General features: G+C 40.6%; 1 protein-coding gene across 1 annotated transcript; it reads left to right on the top strand.

Annotated features, from left to right (window-relative positions):
* Nucleotides 1-543: 543 nt before the first annotated feature.
* LOC148013452 (neutral ceramidase 2-like) lies at nucleotides 544-9,772 on the top strand. The gene is made up of 9 exons (XM_087667492.1): nucleotides 544-1,162; nucleotides 1,926-2,134; nucleotides 2,308-2,631; nucleotides 2,731-2,986; nucleotides 3,087-3,366; nucleotides 3,451-3,576; nucleotides 5,832-5,895; nucleotides 8,327-8,496; nucleotides 8,620-9,772. The coding sequence occupies exons 1-9, from the start codon at nucleotides 852-854 to the stop codon at nucleotides 9,169-9,171; spliced, it is 2,292 nt and encodes a 763-aa protein (XP_087523618.1). The 5' UTR covers nucleotides 544-851; the 3' UTR covers nucleotides 9,172-9,772.
* Nucleotides 9,773-22,211: the final 12,439 nt, after the last annotated feature.

Here is a 22,211-nt window from a genome sequence, read left to right as displayed (position 1 = left end):
CCTTGAAACATGACATGTGGAGAGGGCTTTGAAAAAACAATGAAAAGTATTCCTTCTTAACGTTTTCTATTATATGTGGTAGTTGGCAAGGAAAAGTACATAGTGAAACAAATAAGACTATGGAAAATTACATGGGGCAATAACATTTGAATCAAATATTAGTAATGGTAACAATGGTATATAAGCTTTTGAGATTTTCCTTATAACCTACACCAAGTGGCAATCAAAAATTCAAATTCGACTATGGAAAGCTGCATGGGCTAAGAACTCGCGGTTACACTAGTGACGAGCGGTAACACAATGGTAGGATGTGTGCATGAGTAATGGGAGGTCAAGAGTTCAAAAACTCCGGTTGAGCGACTATGTTGTGTCGGGTGCAAAGATTTAGATGAACACTCCCATTGCCGAACCAATTGGGCCGAGGCGTGTCTTATCCTTAGGGGTGCTCCACCTTTGGGTGAAGAAGATGGGTGTTATTGTATTGGTAAATACTGCCCGCCGAAAGGCATAAGAAAGAAAAAACTCGCGACTCGTGAGTTATGGTACGATCGTCGGTGATAACATGGCATAGTCACATTGTTATTAGTTATCGATATCGATTATCGATGTTTAGCTTCAAAGCAATGATGACGAGCGGATGATGATAAGGGACCGTATGCATTACATTAAGGTGGCCATGGAACTCTGAAAGTCGAGAATAAGAATGTTTCAGATGCACTGTTTCTTCTTCGTCCCCTCCGCTTATCAAGGTTGGCAGCGGAGGCCACACAGGAGGCCTCACCTCCCACCATGGACATCATCACAGTATATATATTCCTCAAGATTCACGGCTTCTGAATCGCCTCCCATCCATGGCTCCATCCCTGCTGAGGATCCCTGTGTTTGCCACCTTGCTGCTATGGATGGCCCCCGTAACCCTGGCAGGGGACTACCTGCTTGGCCTCGGCAGCTACGACATCACCGGCCCTGCCGCCGACGTCAACATGATGGGGTACGCCAACCCCTCCCAGACTGCAGCAGGCATCCACTTCCGCCTCCGCGCCAGGACGTTTATCATTGCTGATGCTGATGATGATCGCCAGCGGCTTGTCTTTGCAAACCTGGATGCCTGTATGGCTTCTGACATTGTCACAATGAAAGTGGTTGACGGCTTGAAGCAGAGGTATCCTGTTCCTTTTTCAATCTTTCAAGGTCTATGAACGTAGAACTACATTTTTGCATGGGCGTGTGTTATCTGGCACAAATGCAAGAATAAGAGCCAGTTTATCTCACAAGAAGTTAGACAAATTCCCACTGTAATCCCCACATCATGAATTACGACAACGTCATGATCTTTTGCAAGGGAGGCACCACATACCTAGCTCAATGTGGTCCGGGGCATTGCGAATTGACAATGTCATGAGCTTTTGTGAGGGAGGGACCGCATACCTAGCTAGGTGCGGTCAGGGGCAAGGGGCTGGTGGCCTTGGGTAGGGGCTGGCAGCCACTTGACCATGCCCAGCTAGGTATGTGGTGCCTCCCGAGTAGAAGCTCATGATGTTGAACATTATAGGAAAAGGCAAGGGAAAAGAGCCCCTTTTCCGACATGGGAAAATGTCAAAAACTTCTTGTATCTGGAGCTGGCAATCCAGAACTGGTGAACGAGATAATAATTTAAGCAGTTGGGGGGAATTCACATTGTTTTGAATCTATTGAATTTCTCAGAATAACTCAAGCACCATTGTGTTTCTCGTGAGAAATAGAAAAGGCTAACCAGCTTCCTTTGTAAGAACCTATCCAGCATGAAACTGGACAGGCTCCTGTTCTCATGTTTGTATTATGCATGATGTCATTAGCAGTGCAATCTAGTTCTCTTCCTCTACTTGTATCATTACTGCTGGTGTGCTTAGGACTCTTTTGAAGTAAACTTTGTTCAATCCGAGCAGATATGGCGATCTCTATTCAGAGAAGAATGTTGCTATCAGTGGAACACACACACATTCAGGGCCTGGGGGATTCTTGCAGTATGTTTTATACATTGTCACATCATTGGGTTTTGTTCGTCAGTCTTTTGATGCTCTTGTGGATGGCATTTTGGCAAGCATCATACAAGCTCATGAGAATCTGCGGCCTGGGTCTGTTCTTGTCAACATAGGTAATTTGAATGTTCTCTGGAAGGCATCCAGTTCATGCAATTCTACATCCTCCCAGGTTTCTTGAGTTCTTTTATTGTTAGAAGGAAAACTGAGCAAACTTTGCTCGAATTCTTATATTGTTAGAAGGAAAAGCAATTATTTACTCGTTACATCTTGCAATTTGTATCTCCAGGTGAGCTGCAGGGTGCAAACATAAACCGTAGCCCGAGTGCTTATCTCAATAATCCATCAGAAGAGCGGGCACAGTACAAATATGACACAGATAAGAACATGACATTGCTTAATTTTCTTGATGATGAATTGGGTCCTGTTGGAGCCTTCAGTTGGTTTGCTACACATGGAACCTCCATGAATCGGACTAATCAGCTGATCAGTGGTGATAACAAAGGTGCTGCTGCTCGTCTTATGGAGGACTGGTATAACAATAAGCAATCAACAAAGACAAGCAAATCAAAGAAGCTGGCAGATGATTTGAGCATGTCGGAAAAACTCAGAAGTGTGTGGTTCTAAAGTCTATTCAAGCTTCAGATGTCTTACAATGCTACTAGTTCGGAGAACTTAGACTCTGAGTCAAATGGTTATGTTTGTCATACAGGCCATGCGAACAAACCAGGTTATGGGCCTCAATTTATGGATTGGAAAACCCCAAATGCAGCTGAGAGTATCTCTCGAATTAGAAATGGGAACTCAAATGTTCCACAGCCATTTATTGCAGCTTTCTGCCAGTCTAATGTGGGGGACACTACTCCAAATGTTTTGGGGGCTGTTTGCATTGACACAGGCTTGCCATGTGATTTCAATCACAGTACCTGCAATGGGAAAAATGAGCTTTGCATTGGACATGGCCCTGCGTAAGCTATCAATCTTGTTCAATATCTGACATACAGGGTTTCATTGATTTATGGTTATCTGGCAGTCATGGTTAAACTATTATGACTTTTTGATCTGCAGTTTCCCTGACGATTTTGCAAGCACGAAAATTATAGGTTATCGTCAGTTCAAGAAAGCATCTGATTTATTTGAAAGTGCATCTAAGAAACTGAATGGAAAGATAGATTATCGACACACATTTGTAGATTTTTCAAAGCTACAGGTAACTCTGGGATCCACTTCATCAGAAGGTGACAAGGGAAGTATAGTCACAACCTGCCCTGCAGCTGTAGGGTTCAGTTTTGCAGCCGGAACAACAGATGGGCCTGGGGCATTCAGTTTTGTGCAGGGTGACAACCAGGTCAATTATAAATTATTTGAATTTGTTGAATGAAATATACTCATCCGACATTGTTAACCATATTCATTTTGGCTGTATGCACAGGGAAACCCTTTCTGGAAATTTGTGGGGTCATTGCTGGAGCCACCATCCCAAAAGCAAGTTGATTGCCAAAAACCCAAGCCTATACTTATTGACACAGGAGAGATGTTTACACCTTATGCTTGGGCTGTAAGATTTCTGTCCTTGGAAGAAATTTACAAATTTTGGTATTGTATGCATAGAACTGTTAAGGGTGAAGTCTAATAGCAGAACTGGAATGCTTTTAGGTAATAGAGTATTTGATTAAATCAGCCCCTCATCACTCACCATTTGTATATTAGTTAGTTTGCTTTCAAGTCATTGGTCAAATAGGTTACTTGATCTGCATGATCATTCCAAATAGGGTTAAGCTTGTCCAAAAAGGTTAATTCTGTCTAATAAATTATTAATAAACCCGATTTTAATTGTCTGTACCCCTTGCTAATTGAAGTTAAAGAGACATGCTGTGTAACTTCATACAAGGCTGGAATCTATAAAGTAAGAGGTGCATACTGCATCCAAAAGATTGTGTGAATCCTTGATACATAATGCCTTGATACCCAAAGAGGTCAAGTTAAGATGATCCGAATTTGCACATTCTACTCTTCTCTCAACCAATGGATGCAAAGGCTTACTCATACTTCAAATGTTGTTCTGAAAGTTGCCTTATGGAGCCTTGATTTGATAATATCTATTTGTGATTGTGATGGGGATGGTATCGTCTGAGAAACGTGGTGGGCCATCTCTAAACTTCACTGGAAGGGGCAGCCTTGAAGACAAGGTTGGTGGGCTCGCAGAATCATATCTCTAGCTTAATATTGTCTCCTCTTTCACCTTGATTCCATGTGCCATGGCATACTAGCTTTTACTATGGATTTCTCTGTTTCTTTCACCCTAGTTCTGTTGGTAAATTCGTGTTCCAACCTTTGCATGCTCCTCTCCTTCCACATTTGGGAATGAACTCCCCCATTCGCTGTCTTGAAGACAAGGTTGGTGGGCTTGCAGAATCCAATCTCTAGCTTAATATTGTCTCCTCCTACACTACACCTTGATACCATATGCTATGGCATACTAGCTTTTACTATGGATTTCTCCATGTTTGTCACCCTATTCCGGTTGGTGAATTCGTGTTTCAACCTTTGCATGCTCCTCTCCTTCCACATTTAGGTACGAACTCCCCCCATTCTCTTGAATTGGTAGTATCGGAGCCACCATGCTTATCATCTGTCTCAGTTACCTCTTATCAGAAAGAGTGATCTTTTCGGAACCGGGAACTCTTTCCAACCAATTTAGCCGTGTGCACAGAGTATGCACATGTAGCATGCCTATTAGACTGTTTGCCACCATGATGAACTAAGACTTTGGGGGAGCCTCTTTGACTTGTGCGAGGTATTTGAATTTTGGGGCCAAGCCTTGAAATGGGCGATCCATTGTATTGAACACCTTTTTCATGAGGCTTGTATACCACTATATAAGCATGCTCATCCTGCAGCCCATGGAAACATGTGATTTCTTTGGGAGGACTGCTACATCTTTCCACTGTTCATCAACTGGATCATGAAGATCCCTCTGCCTAGCAAGGTGGACTTTGGGATCTGGTATGAGTGGTAATTTTAGGAATGATGAATACTATCCTTGCAATTTTGAAGTCTGTGCCATAAAGTATCCAGAGGCTTGTGTATCATCATTGATTCTACCCTTGGAGGAGAGCTATTATTTTTCTATACTAGTACTGATGCAGATAAGTCTTTACATGTGGCTATAGTAAATATACATCAATGTCCTTACCTTCTCTTTGTTGTTTAACTATAGTCTATCACACATCGATGAATAGTCAGTTGTTTAGACTCAAAAGTCTGTGTCTTGCTAACTATCCATGCAATTTCATTCCCTGTTCCCACTAAGTTACAAACCTGACTGCAATGCAACCAATATTTTGGTAATAGAGGCTATTCTCAATATCCATGTCTGTTTGCAATTTTGGACTGACTTGACTAGTTAATTTAGGCTGAGTTGTGTCAGATAGGAGGCAACTGCTCATGATGATTTTGCACTCATGATGGGGTGCATGAGTTACATGTAACAGATGTTTGCATGCACAGGAAATCTTCTTGTTTGGTTACATATTGTGATATGTAGTCAAGTTGGTATGAATGTCAGCACAAAATGTTCACATGACACAAGCTTCAAATTAGACTATGGGTGCCACGACTCCTTTGTTCATCAAATTAGTGGTGGATTGCTTCTTAAAAGCAACAAAGATCTGGTATTCGATTTTGTTTTTCTTGAATATCTGTGCATATATTTGTTCCTGGAAAATAGATACTTTGAACCTTTTTGCCATTGATGTCTATTTTTGGTGCTGAAAACTTGCAAGTAAGCAAAATCTATTGATTGATTTGCAGCCTGCAGTACTTCCTTTACAAATTTTGAGGCTTGGGAACTTTGTCATCTTATGTGTTCCTTCAGGTACATCCATGATTTACTTGTATGATTCTTTTTTTCGGAACTGAAATGGCAGAAGATCTTTGTTTACTGCTTATGTGCTCTCTAAGTGGTCTCTTGAATGAGAGCTTGTTGTAAATGCTGGTATTTGCTGACACATGTTTTATTGCCTATATAAGCCTATCGCTCATGCACTGGATGTTTGATTCAAGAATAGAGATTCCTCATTCATTTCTTTCTTCTGAAGGTACATCTTGTTTGGAATCCTAGTAGTAGTAGCAGGTTTCTGGAGTAGTCTATGCATTTCTCAATTTTGCACTTGAGTGCATTGTAGGGATTGCAAAGGCATGTAGAATGTAAACTTTGAGATATGTTTATATGGGATCTTCCACTTCTAGATCCTCTTATCAAAATTACATATCAGTATATGTTTGGGTTTTCATACTAGCATAGTAAGTAATAATTGGTACTTGCACATCAAAGGGAGCAACTGAGAGAGAATTTAGATTATACAAATCATATTGAGAGTAAGAATGTGTCATTGGGTCTGGCTATAGCATTGGTGCTGTGTGAGAGCTAGATAAATTGGCTGATAATTGAGGAATAATTTTGACCTGAACTGTTGTTGTTTGACACGGTATAGGGTTTAGCTTATTCTGACAACTACAAAAATCCTGCAAAAGAAGTTCTTGCAACTCAAAAGCATTGAAGATTGGGCCAAGACATTCTCTATCATGGCTTTAAACTACTAGAAAATTGGCACTTGGCTTAGTTATTAACCGTCCATTTTCAGTTAGAATTTTCTATTTTCTTGGGTAAACGAAATATTTTAGTGCTTAAGTGTTGTGATGACTGCCAACAACTCTCTCTCATACACGGATTAGTTTCTTCAGATGTATGCACTTTTTGGAAAGATTGGTCTGCTGCTGAGCTCGAATTTTTCACTGCTCTCCTATGTGACAGTCCTGTCAGCCATTTTGCTACTCTTGTCACTCACCATCCGCTGTTGCCACTGCAGATTGCCCAAAATGTGCTTGTTTGAGTGGCAACATGGTGAGTGAAGAGCAAAAGAGTATGAGGCCATAAAGGCAAAGCTATGTAGAAAGAAAATCTGAGCTACAATGAACCTCTGGAGTACAGTGCATGTAGCACTGTCAGTAAAGGTGTTCTAAAGAACTTGCCCAGATGTACCGCAAATTTGTGTGTGTCAAAGTGTTTGGTGAAAAAAGTATCCAAATACTGTAATAACCAAAAAGGCCTATGGAGCTCATTATGCCACTTGACTCAATGTAGGCTCACAAACAAGATGTGGCCAGGCTGTTAACATTCATCTCAAATCCTTAAAGGGGCCTGAACAAGGCCAAAACTGGAGCAGAAGCATGTAATACCATGTAAGTTAGGTAAGGATGCAAACCAGGTACTGTCTTGGGAGGTTAAAATGCAAATCTGGATAGTGATAGATGGTCAAATAAAAATTCTGTTGAACAAAACAAACCTCCTGCAGGTTTCTGGCTTTGGCATCCTCTAGTTAAAATGAGGTGAAAACCCAACTAAGCGATGTTCCTGCTGGAATCACAACCTTCACCAAACTATGGGATGATAGATTCTTGCAATACCAGGCTAATGGGGCAACACAGCTACATTAATTACTAAGCCAAAAAGTGGATTATGAATTGTATATGGTACTTTGGAGCATTGAAGCTTATCGTCTCTTGGGACTATTTGTGCACTTAGGTTGGCAAAACTTTTTCATGTATCTGTGGAGTGCATTAGATATTGCACTAAGAAGCTGTGAAGATGGCTGGTTCTAACCACTATATTATACTGGTCAGAGATTGTCTAAATTTGAGACGAACTACAGCACTGCATAAGAGAAGCATTAGGATTATTTTAACACTACTTTTGTTGCAAGTCTCCGAGGAGGGGATTGTGTGGAGGGTCTGGTCGTAGTTGATCCTGTCTTGGTTTGGCCTATCCCAGGATTATACCTGAAACTTCCTTTTTCTGCCCTGAAGACAGGAAGTGAAAGTAAAGATAACAGTTCATAGAGGCATCAATAACAAAGATATCCTTAACAGATTTGCCTAACTCAATGACATCATAGTTACATTTTTTGATCATCAAGCTATGCTCCATTTAACGGCCAGATACCTGAACCAGATCAGCAAACTAACCTGATGCATACTACTATACAAATTGAGTAAGGCACTTGTAGACAACTCAAGCAAATTAGTGGCATTCCTGCCTTTTGTCAACTGATCCTATGTTTTTGTGTGAGTTTTTTTCTTTTTTTAAATGATGGGTAAACACTAGTAAGGAATGGCTGTGTATGGATTCTATTTACTAATATATCTGAGTTTTGATCAAGCAACTTGTTCTTTTTGAGTTGGGGTTTATCTTGTACTGTCTGCAACTAATTTCTTTTCCTGTCGGCTGCATTTTGGTGCTATTTCAGAGTTCACAACTATGGCTGGAAGACGCTTGAGAGATGCAGTAAAGGAAACCTTGATTGCAAAAGGAAATGGGGAGTTTAGCAATGACTTGGTGGTTGTCATTGCAGGGCTAACTAATTCTTACTCCCAATATGTTTCGACTTTTGAAGAGTATCAAGTTCAACGATACGAGGCAATCATGCATACATGGCTCTTGTGCTATTGAAACATTACCTACTTGAATGTGGATTGTTGACTACAGAGAGCGGTCTATATTTGTTTGTCTAATCCTCAATTGTCCTTCATCTTATGACAGGGAGCGTCGACCCTCTATGGACCTCACACATTGGCTGCTTACCTTCAAGAGTTTACTAAACTTGCTACAGCTATGGCAGAAGGAAAAGATGTGGATCCTGGTCCTCTTCCACCGAATCTACTAAAGCAGCAACTTGAGCTCCTGCCAGGTGTTGTGCTTGATGATACACCTTCTGGTGTGAACTTTGGGGACGTAGTGCAGGATGTCCCTCCCGACATGGCAGTTCATGTGGGGGATGTTGTATCTGCAAGTTTCTGGTCTGCATGCCCGCGCAATGATCTATTCACAGAGAAAACATTCTCTCTTGTTGAAAGGCTTGATGCAGATGGAAACTGGATTCCTTCTTATGATGATGATGATCTTTCTGTTCGCTTTTTGTGGAGCCGCCCATCAAGTTTGAGTCCAAACAGTCAAGCCACAATAAGGTGGGAAGTCCCTGACGATATTATTCCTGGAACCTACAGATTATGCCACTTTGGAGCTGCAAAACACCTTTTCACCCAAGATCTCCAGTATTTCAACGGCACATCCACCCCCTTTGTTGTTTCCTAGGTTGCAGAAAAAGCATGTAGCAGTAAGCATTAAAGTCATTTGGATCAAACATCTCAGATGAGTGAGGAAAACCATGCTGGCTGATATTGTATATGCAATCAGTAATTTTGTTGTACAGATAAATACTTGTGTCTAGTAAAGTGATCATTGAACCATGGAAAAGCCAAAATTCTGCCTCCTTGAATATTGAGAAATGAAGTCTGAAGTCCTAAAAGCTTTTCATGCCTTCTCACGACAAGAATCCAAGTCCTGCAGTGGGTACCTCTGACCTGATGTTGTAAATGTAATCAATAATGCGAGATCATCGAACCTTTGAACAAGACAAAATTCTGCCTATGTAATCAATAATGTTGTTGTACAGATAAATTGCACCATGGAAAAAGCCAAAATTCTGCCTCCTTGAACATTGACTAAATGAAATCTGAAGTCCTAAAAGCTTTTCATGCCTTATTGTGGCAAGAATCCATGTCCCGTGATGGGTACCTCTGACCTGATAGGCTTCCCCTGGGCCCCTTGTCAGTTTTAGCTTTCCTTGCAGCCTGGATTCATTGATCTGGTGTAAGCATTGGTCACACCTCTAGTGGACCAGGCGACTTTGTGATGGCAATGAAGTATATTGTTGTTGCGACTTTCCTGCTGTCCACGGGCTCTCAATGGCTGGTGCCAAAGTTTGCAAAGTGAAGCAGTGGAAGTTTTTCTCGCAGGAATCAAATGTAAGTCTCCTGTTGTGGCTTGATTTCAATGTGTGCCCTGTTGTGATAGTGCAAAGCAATGAAAGTTTCTAGGCCTTATACACCTTTTCTGTAACACATTAGCCAGAGACTTACCTTTAAACACATTCTGGGTTTGCCAACCTGTTTTGTTATCAACATGACAGAGCTGAAGCATCACGGTGAAGTTAAACAGCTGAATGGTGAATTGATTGTACAGTATGCTGTAACCGTTGAGGCCTCTTCTAGGCTTGCTGCTCTCACCAGCTGCCATGCCCTCTTCTGCCTTGCTGCCCCATGTCCATGACCTAATGGTTGCTGCCTCAGCCCTTTCCTCTCTGCCAGCTGCCTCTTCTTTCCTGTGTCAGCTGCCTTATCCTGCCCCGCCTCCCTTATTGCTCCTCCCTATGCTGCCTCTGCCTCCCCTGCCATTGCCTCTGCTTACCACTTGCTGTCACTTGCCTTACTGTCGCCCCTGCTACCACCTGGCTATGGCTGCTGCACGCCGGTGGCTTGTTCCTCCCTAGACTCTCATCCCGCTGGCTTGCCCAGCTGCACTAGTGCTGCTCTCCCTTTAAAGTAGCATGCTGGTGGCTTGTCCCTCCCTAGATTCTCATCCTGCTGCCTTGTCCAGCTGTACCAGTGCTGCTCTCCCTTTAAAGCAGCTTTACCCCGTTTATCTGGTGGGCCAGCAGCATGCTTGGGGAGTCCCAAGAGAAACATACACTATGGTGATGGTCTGACACTCGGGCAATCCACAGTTGCACCCCACACATTCTCCTTGTGTGTGTTTCTCTTCGAGGGACAGCTTCAAAATGATTGTGCCACGGAGGAGTTGGAGCAGATAATGGTCCTTGGACAAGTCATGGGTCACTTTCCTTCCCAGGTACAATTCTAAGATTGGCTCCATTCTACCTGCACCTCACGCATAAATAAATGCTGATGGGACAAGGCATCTTCATGTAGCATAGGAGCTCATTGATAGCTTACCTATGGTGTTCGTGGAAGGGGTCATCTACATGGTTCCTTGGTACAACTTCTGCATAGTCTCTACTTTTGGATATCACCACATTTTCCCTCAATTCCATGTCACTCTCTTCTTCCTAGGCCTTGTGATAGAGTATTGCTAGCTGGTGGAGGACTTCGGTTGCTTCTTTGGCACCATGCTCTCAACATCATTTGCAGATGTGTTGTTAGGAGCTGGGATACCAAAGGCACTGGAGGTAGTTGCAGATGTCAAGAAAATACCTAAACTTTTGGAGATTGTAGATGGGAACTCTTTAGTTAGTTAGCATATCATAATCACAAGGTAGCCTGGGCAGTGTCTTAGATGCCATGCTTTTGGACAATCAAGCTTTAGAGTGCCTTAGTTCAGACATAAGCCTACTTGGCGGGAGACCTGTTGCTAGATGAAGTCACACCCTATAGTGGATGATGACGGATGTGCTGAGTCCAGTGTCGTCATGGCCTAGCTGAGATCGGGCACCTTGGTAACATACGGAATAGCCTCCCCTCGACAGTGGTAGAGTGGTCCCATTTGCAGGGACGCTCCGCATCTTCATTGATGGCTCGAGCATTACCCACAACTCCTCCCACAAGAGTTTCATCATTGTGGGCCTTGATCATACGTGAATTAATGGTCATGGTAAGTTCTTGCTTCCACTAGAGGCGGAATCTTTCTGAGTTGCCAAACTCACAGTAGCAAGGTGCACTTATTGACCCCTCCGAATGTGCCGAACTACTTCGTATGGATTGCACAATCCAGTCAGTGGTTTGAAGTGAAGTTGGTGGTGGCCGTTCGGGGTTGAGCAATGGGCATGTGTCCTATGAGCTGTGAGGTGCAGGGTTGAAGCTGCTTTCGGAGCAGTGGCTCAGGTGCATGATGGACATCTACTGGAGGTTTGGAGTAGAGACTAGAGTCTCCTTACTTGAACGTTCTTTTATGCACGCACCACATAGCAGTGGTACCTTCCCTTAGATATGATTGAATGGCCACTCGCCTAGGCAACTTGATACTACACGTTGACGAAGACTTCATGGCCGAAGGAGGCACACTTCCACGGTTTGGGGGACTGAATCCCACACCACCTCACCCATACTCCCGGGGGTTAGTATGGGGAAGTGGAGCTTGCATTCTAGACCAACTACCAAGCATCATGTATAGCACACAACTACCCCTCTTTCTTGTGTTCAATCACGCAGAAGAATAAGGGTATGCTTGGCAAACCTTAGGGCTACCCACAAGCACACACTTGGCATCCTCCAACTTGAATAGTCGTTACCTTCAATGAAACGCAGGGTATGTTTGGCAAACCTTAAGGCTACCCACAACCATACATCTCGCATCCTCCAACTTGAATAGTCGTTACCTTCAGTGAAATGCAAGGCCCTAGGAAGCTAATTGTATAGTGGAAGCTGCAATCAGCCCTTGTTGGACACATTGATATTTTGTTACTTCAAGAGCAAGAGCAAAATCTCTCCCCGTCGCAGCTCAATAGAGTCAGAGAGAGGCTCATAAAAGGCTCATTCACTTATGGGGACTACTTCATCGACACCTATGTTTGTTGTTTGATTGGCTCAAGTCTACTATCTTGTGTGGAGGATCATGACACCATTGTCATAGGTTAGGTCTCATGAGTTAGGCTAGGGATTGGGGGCTCTAACATTGGAATCATCAAGGTCTATATGTGAATAGAGGTCAAAGAATGGCTTATTTTGTGGAGCGGGTGGCAGTTGCTTTGCCCAGGTTAGGCTTTTGGATTATTGGAGATAACTTAGGTAACTTGGAGATGTAGCATGAGCTAAGTGTAGCTCCAACAACGATGTTGATCGCAATGGCATAGCTCTAGTGATGTTGCGGATCAGTGCAAGCAAAGCCACAAAAGAATATCAAGAATGTCTCTCGAGAGGTCTTTTACTATTTGGATGGCCCAAGCTTTGTTGGCAAATAAAAGAAGTTACCCTACATGTAGGGTAAGGGGGCCAATTGCGAAATAGTGCCAAAAAGTAAATACCTTAGGGCTAGTGATGGTACAAAAGAAAAAGGAATATGCTGAGAGTCTTGTTTTGATGTCACTCATTGATTTGCCAAAGAGTGTTACATTATTAGCTCTCAAATGTACCATTATCTTCCAAAATTGTAATTCTAAAATTACATAAAATGTTATAAAAAGGAAAAAATCAATATTAGACTCATTCAATCCTCTTGATATCCCTTACATGCCTATATTTTCAAATCTAAAAAAAAGTGCAAAATATGAAATCCCCCCCAAAAATGCATCTTTCTCCTTGGATGTTCTATAGTTGGCTCCCTTACCCTAGCTACCTTTTTTTGCTAGAATGATTTCTCCCATGTCACTTTGACAGAGTGATCACTCTGGCAGGGCTATTGTGGCTAGTACTTTTCTGTCTACAAAGTCACTTACGACTTCTTCTCCCAACTTGAACTGACATTTAAAACCCTTGCTCAAGTCTACACAATGGTAGATATAGAGAGAGTATATGATTAGATATGCTTGAGGTTGTGCCCCATTGGGACTCCACATGGGAAGGTGATGAGCACATCTTTTACAAAAGCACATCAATATAGAACAAACTCTTAAAGATCCCAATAGAGAAAGAGGAAATAGTGGTGTGGCTCATTCCCAATTGAATGGCCTTCACCAAAATTCAAAACCAATCCAAGATAATGGTTCTCAAGCAAAAAAGTGACACGTTGAGCCCATTCTTAAGAAAGTGGTATGCACAGAAGATCGAGATTGCATGTGCTAGCAGTCATGTCAATCAAATGTTGATTACCATCGAGCCATAAAGATGCTCCAATATGATCCCACCCATCTCTCTTTGATTGATTATTCTCTCAACCCTAGTACACCACATCTTCCCTTAATAAGACCAACACTCCAAAAGATCCTAGAGCATTACAATGCTCTATGGGGGAGATCTTACATCTCAACTCTTAAGCAAGGCAAGAATTAGGGCAATAGTTAAAGCAATGGCTTGGGACCCTAAAAAACGTGACACTAGAGCAAGGGAGTAGCCAACCCATCCTTAACTCAAGGTTAGCCTCAACTTTTCTAAATGGGCATGTCCACAATGTCTCTCTACACAATTCTCTCACATGTTAAAGGAGCCCTTGCTTAATAGTGATACCGAGTATAGAGCCATATTAGATGGTGGCTCAAGTGTAAATATCATGCCAAAGAGCACTCTAAAGTGTCTAAGTATAACCCTCTCGAGACCCACCTTCTTTTCCATAAGAGTGGTTGATTAAAGGGAGCTGCCACCCCTTGGTATAGTTGAGGGAGTAATAGTAGTGATTCATTAAGTATAGTTTCCTATGGATTTTATATTACTAGCCTACCCAAGTCACAAGGATCTTACCCATTTCTAATTAGTAGACCATGGTTAAGGATGGTGAAAGCTTTACATGATTCGAAAGATGATAGACTATCGGTACGTTGGGGCAACCAATTAAAATATGTTTTCTTAGAACCAGGTGTAATGGTGAAGTCCCAATGAGACAATCTTTTCTTGTACACATTGTGGAAGCCACTTTGCAAAGTGAAGAAAAAGGTACCTTGGAGTATGAAGAATGAGAAATCTTTGAGTGGCTAGAGTGATATGAATATGTAACAAATTGCATTATGGTGCAAACAATAATGTTGGAGGAGATATGTAGCCTATCTCAAGAGGACTTGTCCCCAACTCTTACAACAACAACTAAACCTAGAAGAATAAGAAAGAGTGGTCAGTTTGGGTGAGCCCTTGACCACATTGAGGTAAAAAGAATTGTTTAATAAGAAACCCTCCTTACCCAAAGGTAAATGAGAGAAAGATTAAGTTCAAAGGTAGTTGGCCTACCAAGAGACTAATTCTAAAGAAAGCACTAGTAGTAGAAGAATAAGTGGTAGTAAAGGATAATGCACCCCAACTTGAAGGAAGAAACACTAGGAACTTTTGCTATAGATGAGAGACCAGTCCACAATCTAGAAATGCTAAAAGCAATAGCTCAAAAAGAAGGCAAAGAGCTTTCACTTGCAACATTCCATGACCTTGTTTAGAAGCATAACATGGGCATTATAGAAGAATCGAAGTCCATTTTATTGAGCACAATCAATATAAGGGCGAAGGTGAAACACGATACTATATATTTGCAAAGAAGGATGTTAGTTAAAAAACATGCATTAAAATACCAATATAAGCAAATAGTCAACAAATTTGACAAGTGAACGCAAATACAACCGGTCCTATGGCTCCATGACAAGCTCTTGGCATAGCTCAACATACACTAATTAGTAGTAAAAGAGGGTAATCTCTCTTTTGTCTTGCTACCTCATCTAGTATCCATCATTTTCCTTGATGGGTATTCCAACATGGGAGTCCTTGGCATGAAGCTACGATCAAGGTATCATGCAACCATCTCGCAAGCATGAGCCATGGTGTCTCCTCCATGCCCTCGAGGTATCGAAGCCACTGGCATATACTATATCAAAATTCTGATCATGCTATCTCGTATTCTCTTCTGGCCTACTTGTACCTACTAAGCCACTTCTCCATGGTGCCATCCATTCTCTTCTCTATTCTATTTCAAACCACCTCATCTCTTGTTAGTCTATCATCATCCTTCAGCCTTCAGAGTATCCTATTATCTAAATCCACATTTAGCAAAACCAATCCAAAATATACATCAATGCCTCTTATACTAGCCAACCTTTAGCCATGATGCCCTTTGGACGAGCCCATTGTTGCACAAAGTCTTTCAAGGTTTTCATGAAGCACTCTAAGAAGAATATCCATTTGGTATGGACCAATCCCACAATCTCCACTTTGTTCACGATATGTACTAAGAGGCGATTCTATATCGTGAGCATACTTGTGGGTAAGTACTTCTCACAAAGAGATAGACTATCTCCACTACTCCTTGCCTTGCAGATTCAATGGATGATGACTTGATCTCCTTCTGCGAGATCCACTGCACTAAATTTAATAACTTATAAATTGCTGAATATATCTTTGGAGTGAGACACCATGTGATTGTGATCGATAGTATGAACTTTGAGAAATTTAATGCATTAGAAACTATAAATCGACACAAAGTAATGAAATAATGGATATGCTTGCTATCAAGGCCAAGTCATACTTGGCACCAAAGTGCCTCCATCTTTCCTACCTCCTTCAAATCCATTTGTGCCCCTAGGGTGTCTCTCTTTCTTGTGATATGGTCCCACAACAAGCTACCAACATTCTTGAAAATGTGCATTTGATTTGTAAATGGTAACTCAAAGAAAACTAAAAACCATTGCATTCTGCGTGGAAGTGACTCTTTGTGGACCATCTTTCCCTCACACTAGCTTTGGGCATTCATTCATGTGGGAGGTCATCCAAGGAATCTTGCTCTTAAATCATGGCCACACACTCTTATCCAAGCACAAACTACCCTTTGACCCAAGTAATCGATCTTAGAATTATTGACAAATAATGCATTATGCAGTGACAAGTTGTAATATCCTTGATCCCTCTCCACATAAATGGGGACTTGTGGGGTGGATAAAGGTAATAGTTAAATTAACTTTAGTTCTTTTTCTTTAAAGTTCCCAATCTCCTCCTAATTGACTATAGATCTACAACTTTTCTTCCATTCAATGTCATCACTGATGTGATGATCCTCAAGATCATCAAAGAGAATATAAAATCCTCTATTACAATTGCATTCAATCCATTAAGGCTGAGGGAGAAATTGGGCTGATCAAGCAAAGAGAGGTAAAAGAGGAGAAGAGCTTTGATTGTTAGTCTGTGGGAGAGAAAGAGAATGTTAACTAATGCTTAGTGCTATATAACAAGCTATAGCCTTAGGCCCAATGCTTAATCCTCCTTGCATTTTCACCATACATTGAAGAGAGAGAGAGAGAGAGAGAGAGAGAGAGAGAGAGAGAGAGAGAGAGAGAGAGAGAGAGAGAGAGAGAGAGAGAGAGAGAGAGAGAGAAGAGGCTAAAGAGGAATAAGGAAGGGGATTGAAGGCAAGAAGAAGCATAAGATTGGATGAAGACCCGATATTATTCTCATCCATCATCCTCTTCAAATTGCTATTGCCTACCCCATCAATCATCCATCCTTTTGCCTCTCCAAATCCATTCATCCTCTCGATCATCACACTTTGATTACTCTTATTTGGTACTTCAAGTTTTTACTATCCAAAACTTATCAAAACACATATATTCTTCCCTCCTATCACTCTTGATTCCTCACCCAAATTTGCATATGAGGAACTATTCCTTCCCTAGCTGAGGGATATTCTCCTATGTCATATCAAAATTCTACATAGTCCAGTTTTATCCAAGCATCACCCCCTTTTCTTCCCCTATTATGAACCCATGGAGGGACATGCAAGCTTATCAAGACCAATAAAGAATCAAAGGAAGCAGAACGAGTGGCACACCTATAACATTTGTACGCTCATCATGGCCTTAAAACAATAGAGTGCAAGAGTGAGACAAAAGGTAGGGCATGCAAGCGGCATCCCTATCTCTTTGAGTCAAGCTCTTGTGCCCTTGTTTAGGCTTAAGATGTACTTTTGGCACATTAGATAATATTTATTATTATTTTTGAAAAAACAATAATGCATGTAATGCAACTGCTAAGGTTCGAGCATCTTATGATATTTTGATCAGGCCGATTCTAAGGTTGACACCCTAGGAGGGAATTTGTGAAAGGAGTATCCATTTCCATGATGGTGTTAATCTGTGCATTGCATGGTAGTTCTACAATAGTTAGCAAATTTTGTACTAATAATGATACTAAGAACATTGGACAAAGAAAGAAACTATAGCCAAAGTTCTAGGATAGAAAGACTATTAGAATTCCTTCTTTGTGTGCATTCAATAGCATGTTAGGATGATGAACTTAGTTCTAATCTCCCTTAAATAAAGTTAGATCCAAAAATGACCCTAGGTTTATAATGTTAAATTTGAAAGGACATTGTGTAAACTTGAAGAGATACAAACAATAAGTAAAGTACTACCTAAATTAATCTAAGTGAAAGAGGAAGGATAGCTAGTCCCAACTAAGCTAAAGAACTTTGAATGTTGCTAATAAACCCATCTCATTAAGGGCCAATCAAAGAAGAGTTACTTGAGAAAAGTAAGTACATCCTAACCAAAGGGATGTCTTTTCCTTGTAGTAATGTGCAACCCTTATTGCAAAACTCAAGATAAAGGATAAACAAGGTAGATTAATCTGATAAAGATGTAGGGAATTGTACATGTTTAAAGGATTTCATTTGAAGTTCCTTGTGAAAAGAAAATCTTTGTAGCCTTAATAAGTCATGAAGTTAAACTTCTTATGCCCATAAAGGGGGACTATGAGGAAAAGAAACAATAAAGGTCCTTAATTATAAGTATTTGAGTTTAGAAGACTCAAATATTTTCAAGGAGGAAAATCAAACCCAATCTAAGATGTCAAAAAACAACCAAAATCATCAAATTCTCTTCAAGGGGCTAGATCGATACCTTTCCTAAGTTTATGACAACTTAGCAAGTTAAACGAACCTCAAGTTGGAAGAAGAACCTACAACGGTGCATGGATTGCATTATAGAGATTGCTTAGTGCATTAGGAAAGATTTCTTATTCATTATGTATTTTGATTAAAGTTTGTATCATCCCAGGTTGAGCTTTTGGATGCATGCTACATCTCTCCCAAGGCTAGTCGTAGAGCCCTTCACCAAGGGGTTGTTTTGTCTATTTTGAGTACTAGGACTAATACTAGACTTGAGAGGTCTCTCCATTGGGATTAAATGTTAGGTAAGAGGAGATAAGGGGGCTCTGGTTGTAAATTCCTTGGGTAAGCTTGCGGTGTTTCTCCCAAAAGGCCTCGATGCTAGCTAAGGGTGGATTGGCAGTTTCTCACCTTTGTTTGGAGTCCTATACAAGGTCTACTAAATTAATGTAATCAGATAAGTTTACTTTTCTTGGAATAAAATAATTATTTTTTGAACCGATTGTCTTCTATTAGTTTCTCGTTTGTGATTAAGTTACATGAATAAACCTTGTTCTTATAATAAGTTAATCAAGGAAGTTGCTTTTATGTCATAAACTAAATATAGTAGGAAATTAGATAACTAAGCAAACTCATTATGAAAAGGAAGCAAGAGGGAGAATCCCTGATTGATTGTTCCTATGGTAGGGTGGCCTTGGTTAATAGAGAGGTTTCCCTCAAAAGAAATAGATTAGGAGAATTTCAGGAAAGATTGAATGTTGACCATCATAGAATATTGTTATAGATCTCAACCTTGTGTTGTTTTAAGAGGTTAGGGTGAGACTTTGCCTCGTGGGTAGAGGGGTCGATAGGTTAGTGGTTCTACTTTGATTCAGGTTGCTTTTCATAAGCGATTTCCCAATATCCAACACATAGAAACCTATTAGGTTAGCTAAGAAGTTATTATGAACTTTATTATAGGTCAATTCTTATGAGAATGGAGCGAAGCTTCCTCTGCTGCTCGAGCAAACTCAAGTAACCCTAGGCAACAAAGTCTAGATACTTTGAGAAAGTTCTAGATGGCATCGCTTAGGCCTCTCTCTTATTGGACTACTAAAATCATGTCATGAAGGGTTCGTTAGATAGGCATGTCACACGTAGTATCACAACAAAAAAGAAAATTGTAGTTATGAAACTTAGGTAAAATTGTTTGCAAGCTTGTATAAGGTACAATTGAATTAATGACCTCTTATGCAAATTGATTTATCTCAGTTTTCTAGAATGATGAAGCTTAAAAGAGATTCCTAGTATTCTTGGTTATGTTCACTTTTGTTATGTACTTGTAGGCTTCGATTGAAGACATTGCTTTATGTGGAACTTGGAGTGCATTTACAATCCTTCTCCTTTGTACTGAGAATGGCGTCAAATGCAAAGCAATGTATAATTTTTCATTAATGCAAGTTACCTCGCCCATATCCAAAAGAACCTCAAGCAAATAAAATGGATGGAAGATCTCAAGATTGTTAAACTATTCATCTTCAAAGAATCCTTATTAAGTCCTACCCTCCACATAGGTGGACAATGGATTCAACAGAACTACTACATCTATGACCAAGTAGGATTTTTTGGTTAAGTGTGTCACCATTCTAGATTGCTCACACCATAACAATTATTGTAAAGATGGTTTCCTTAACCTACCTTCTAAGTACAAAGTCTTAGACATTTTTGTTGAGCCTCCAATTCATAAAACCATTTATGTATCTAAATTTTATGGATAAGCCTTGGGGTGAACAAAAAGATCCCTACTTTGATGTATCACCTTTTGGCTATTGCAATTATGAATAATAAATACGTTTCAATTTTTCCTTCCATTTATATAATATCAATATTTATTTGAGTCTTATATTGGAAATGTATAAAAGTTAAAATGGAAACTTGGATGACTTATGCAAAAAATAACTATGTGTATTGTAAATTTAGGGCATTGCACCTACCCCTAATCCTACCAAGGTCCAAGAGAAGAAATTTCTCCTTAAGTAAGTCAAGCCACTTGAGTTTGATGGCAGCGGGAAAGATGTAAAAACGATTATCGAAGTTTGGATCGGGACAATGGAGACCAATGTATCAAATTAAGCCATGATAGCCAAGCTCAAGTTAACATGGGAAGATCAGCTATGGTGGAAGCAATGGTGTCGAGACCATGGGACATCTGAGTTGGTTACCACATGGGAGCAATTAAAAGAATCTATGCATAAAATATGCCTTCCACCATTTTATTGTAGTATAAACATGAACAAGTTTTTAGCTTTTATCAGATGGGGTTAAGCTTGGAAACATACTAATCTCAATTTATAACACTCTAGAAATATGCCCCACCTATGGATACTACTCAACAAGTAGCAGAGTTCTACAATTGGATTGATTCCCCTATTGTATACTTGATTAGAACCAACATGACCCTTAGATCTTAAAGGTACATTACTATGGGGAAAATCCCTTTACTAAGAAGTCCAATCCAAATCAAAGGGTGGAAGAAATCGAGGACAAGGTCCCCCAAACAAAGTACCATGTGCCTTTATCAAAAGAGCTCAAGGTCACCAAGAAAAAATGCAAAAGCAACTAGAAACCTTGTCCCAACAATTAGAAACAATGATACCCAAAGGTGCTACCATTGCAATTAGAAACAATGATACCCAAAAGCAACTATAAACCTTGTCCCAACAATTAGAAACAATGATACCCAAAGGTGCTACCAGTGCAACGAGCCATGATATTTCAAAAGATAGTGCTCGAAGCTAAATCAAACCTTCCACCAAGTGCAATTCCATGGGCAAAATAGGGATATAGTGATCGAGAGAAAAGAGAAGGTTGATGCAATCACTTACATGGAACAAGAAGAAGAGGAAGAGTCCACAATGGAGGGTGAGATGGAAAGAGGAATAGTCCATGCTACTCTCAACAAGATCAACAAGAGAGGACCAAATCACTAGCTTTCAATGATTCAGACATTTGTAAATTATCAGGCTAAACCCTTCAAAGTTCTAATAGTTTGTGGAAGCACTCACTCTTTCATTTCACAAAAATGTGTAAAGAAGCTAGGCATAAAATTGCAACTATATCTAAAATTTTGTAGAACTAACCAATGGAAAAGAAGTCATTTCTTCAAAACAATCTAGAGGTGGAATTTGATCTAGGTGACAAACCTACCAGTACAAGGTTTTGTGTCATGGACTTGGAACTACTTAAGCTCTAAGATACCTCGAGACAATCTAAAAGACCTAATGTTCAATGTGTTCATTGTGGACGTAACCACCTTCAACTAGAATGCGTTGAACCTCAATTAAGGTCTTGCACTAATTGTGGGAGATTTGGGTATGAAGCCATCCACTACTAAATGGCAAGAAGATTGTCATATCCTCAACACTATCCACAACAACAATACCCAATGAACATATAGTTTCACCATGGAAGGAGAGCTCAGTTAGCTCTTCCATCACCAAATTACCAGAGACCAAATGCACCTAGGGTAGCGACTAGGATACCTAGATATCCTACACTAATCATAATGCTTCCCCAAACCCATGCTCTTGTTCATTATGTGAAGAAGCCACTAGAAGAGGAACCATATCTAAACCCTTACATCTCATACAATGACGAGGGAAGTCAAATTCTCATGGACTACTACAAACCAATCCTAGTGATGATGTTGTATAGAGAAAGGAGCCAAGGTTTTGGAGGAATGCAACCTCAAGTTCCCATAAGCTATTGGAATTGTGGCCACCGTCGATACATCTCATCTTGATGTCCTAAAAAGGAAAATTTCAACAAAAACAAGGCCGAACTTAGGTGTCCTAAGT

This window comes from Lygodium microphyllum, chromosome 26 (genome assembly GCF_053477565.2).
Source record: "Lygodium microphyllum isolate KBCC chromosome 26, Lygodium_microphyllum_v1.1.10, whole genome shotgun sequence".
NCBI lineage: Eukaryota > Viridiplantae > Streptophyta > Polypodiopsida > Schizaeales > Lygodiaceae > Lygodium > Lygodium microphyllum.
This window is presented reverse-complemented; position numbering and strand designations above follow the sequence as displayed.

Bases quoted from the DNA above. Each gene is read 5' to 3' on its own strand.
- LOC148013452 (XM_087667492.1), top strand. From the start codon at position 852: ATGGCTCCATCCCTGCTGAGGATCCCTGTGTTTGCCACCTTGCTGCTA. The intron at 2,987-3,086 runs GTAAGCTATCAA...TTTGATCTGCAG, and splicing joins TGCATTGGACATGGCCCTGC to TTTCCCTGACGATTTTGCAA. The intron at 8,497-8,619 runs GCAATCATGCAT...ATCTTATGACAG, and splicing joins ATCAAGTTCAACGATACGAG to GGAGCGTCGACCCTCTATGG.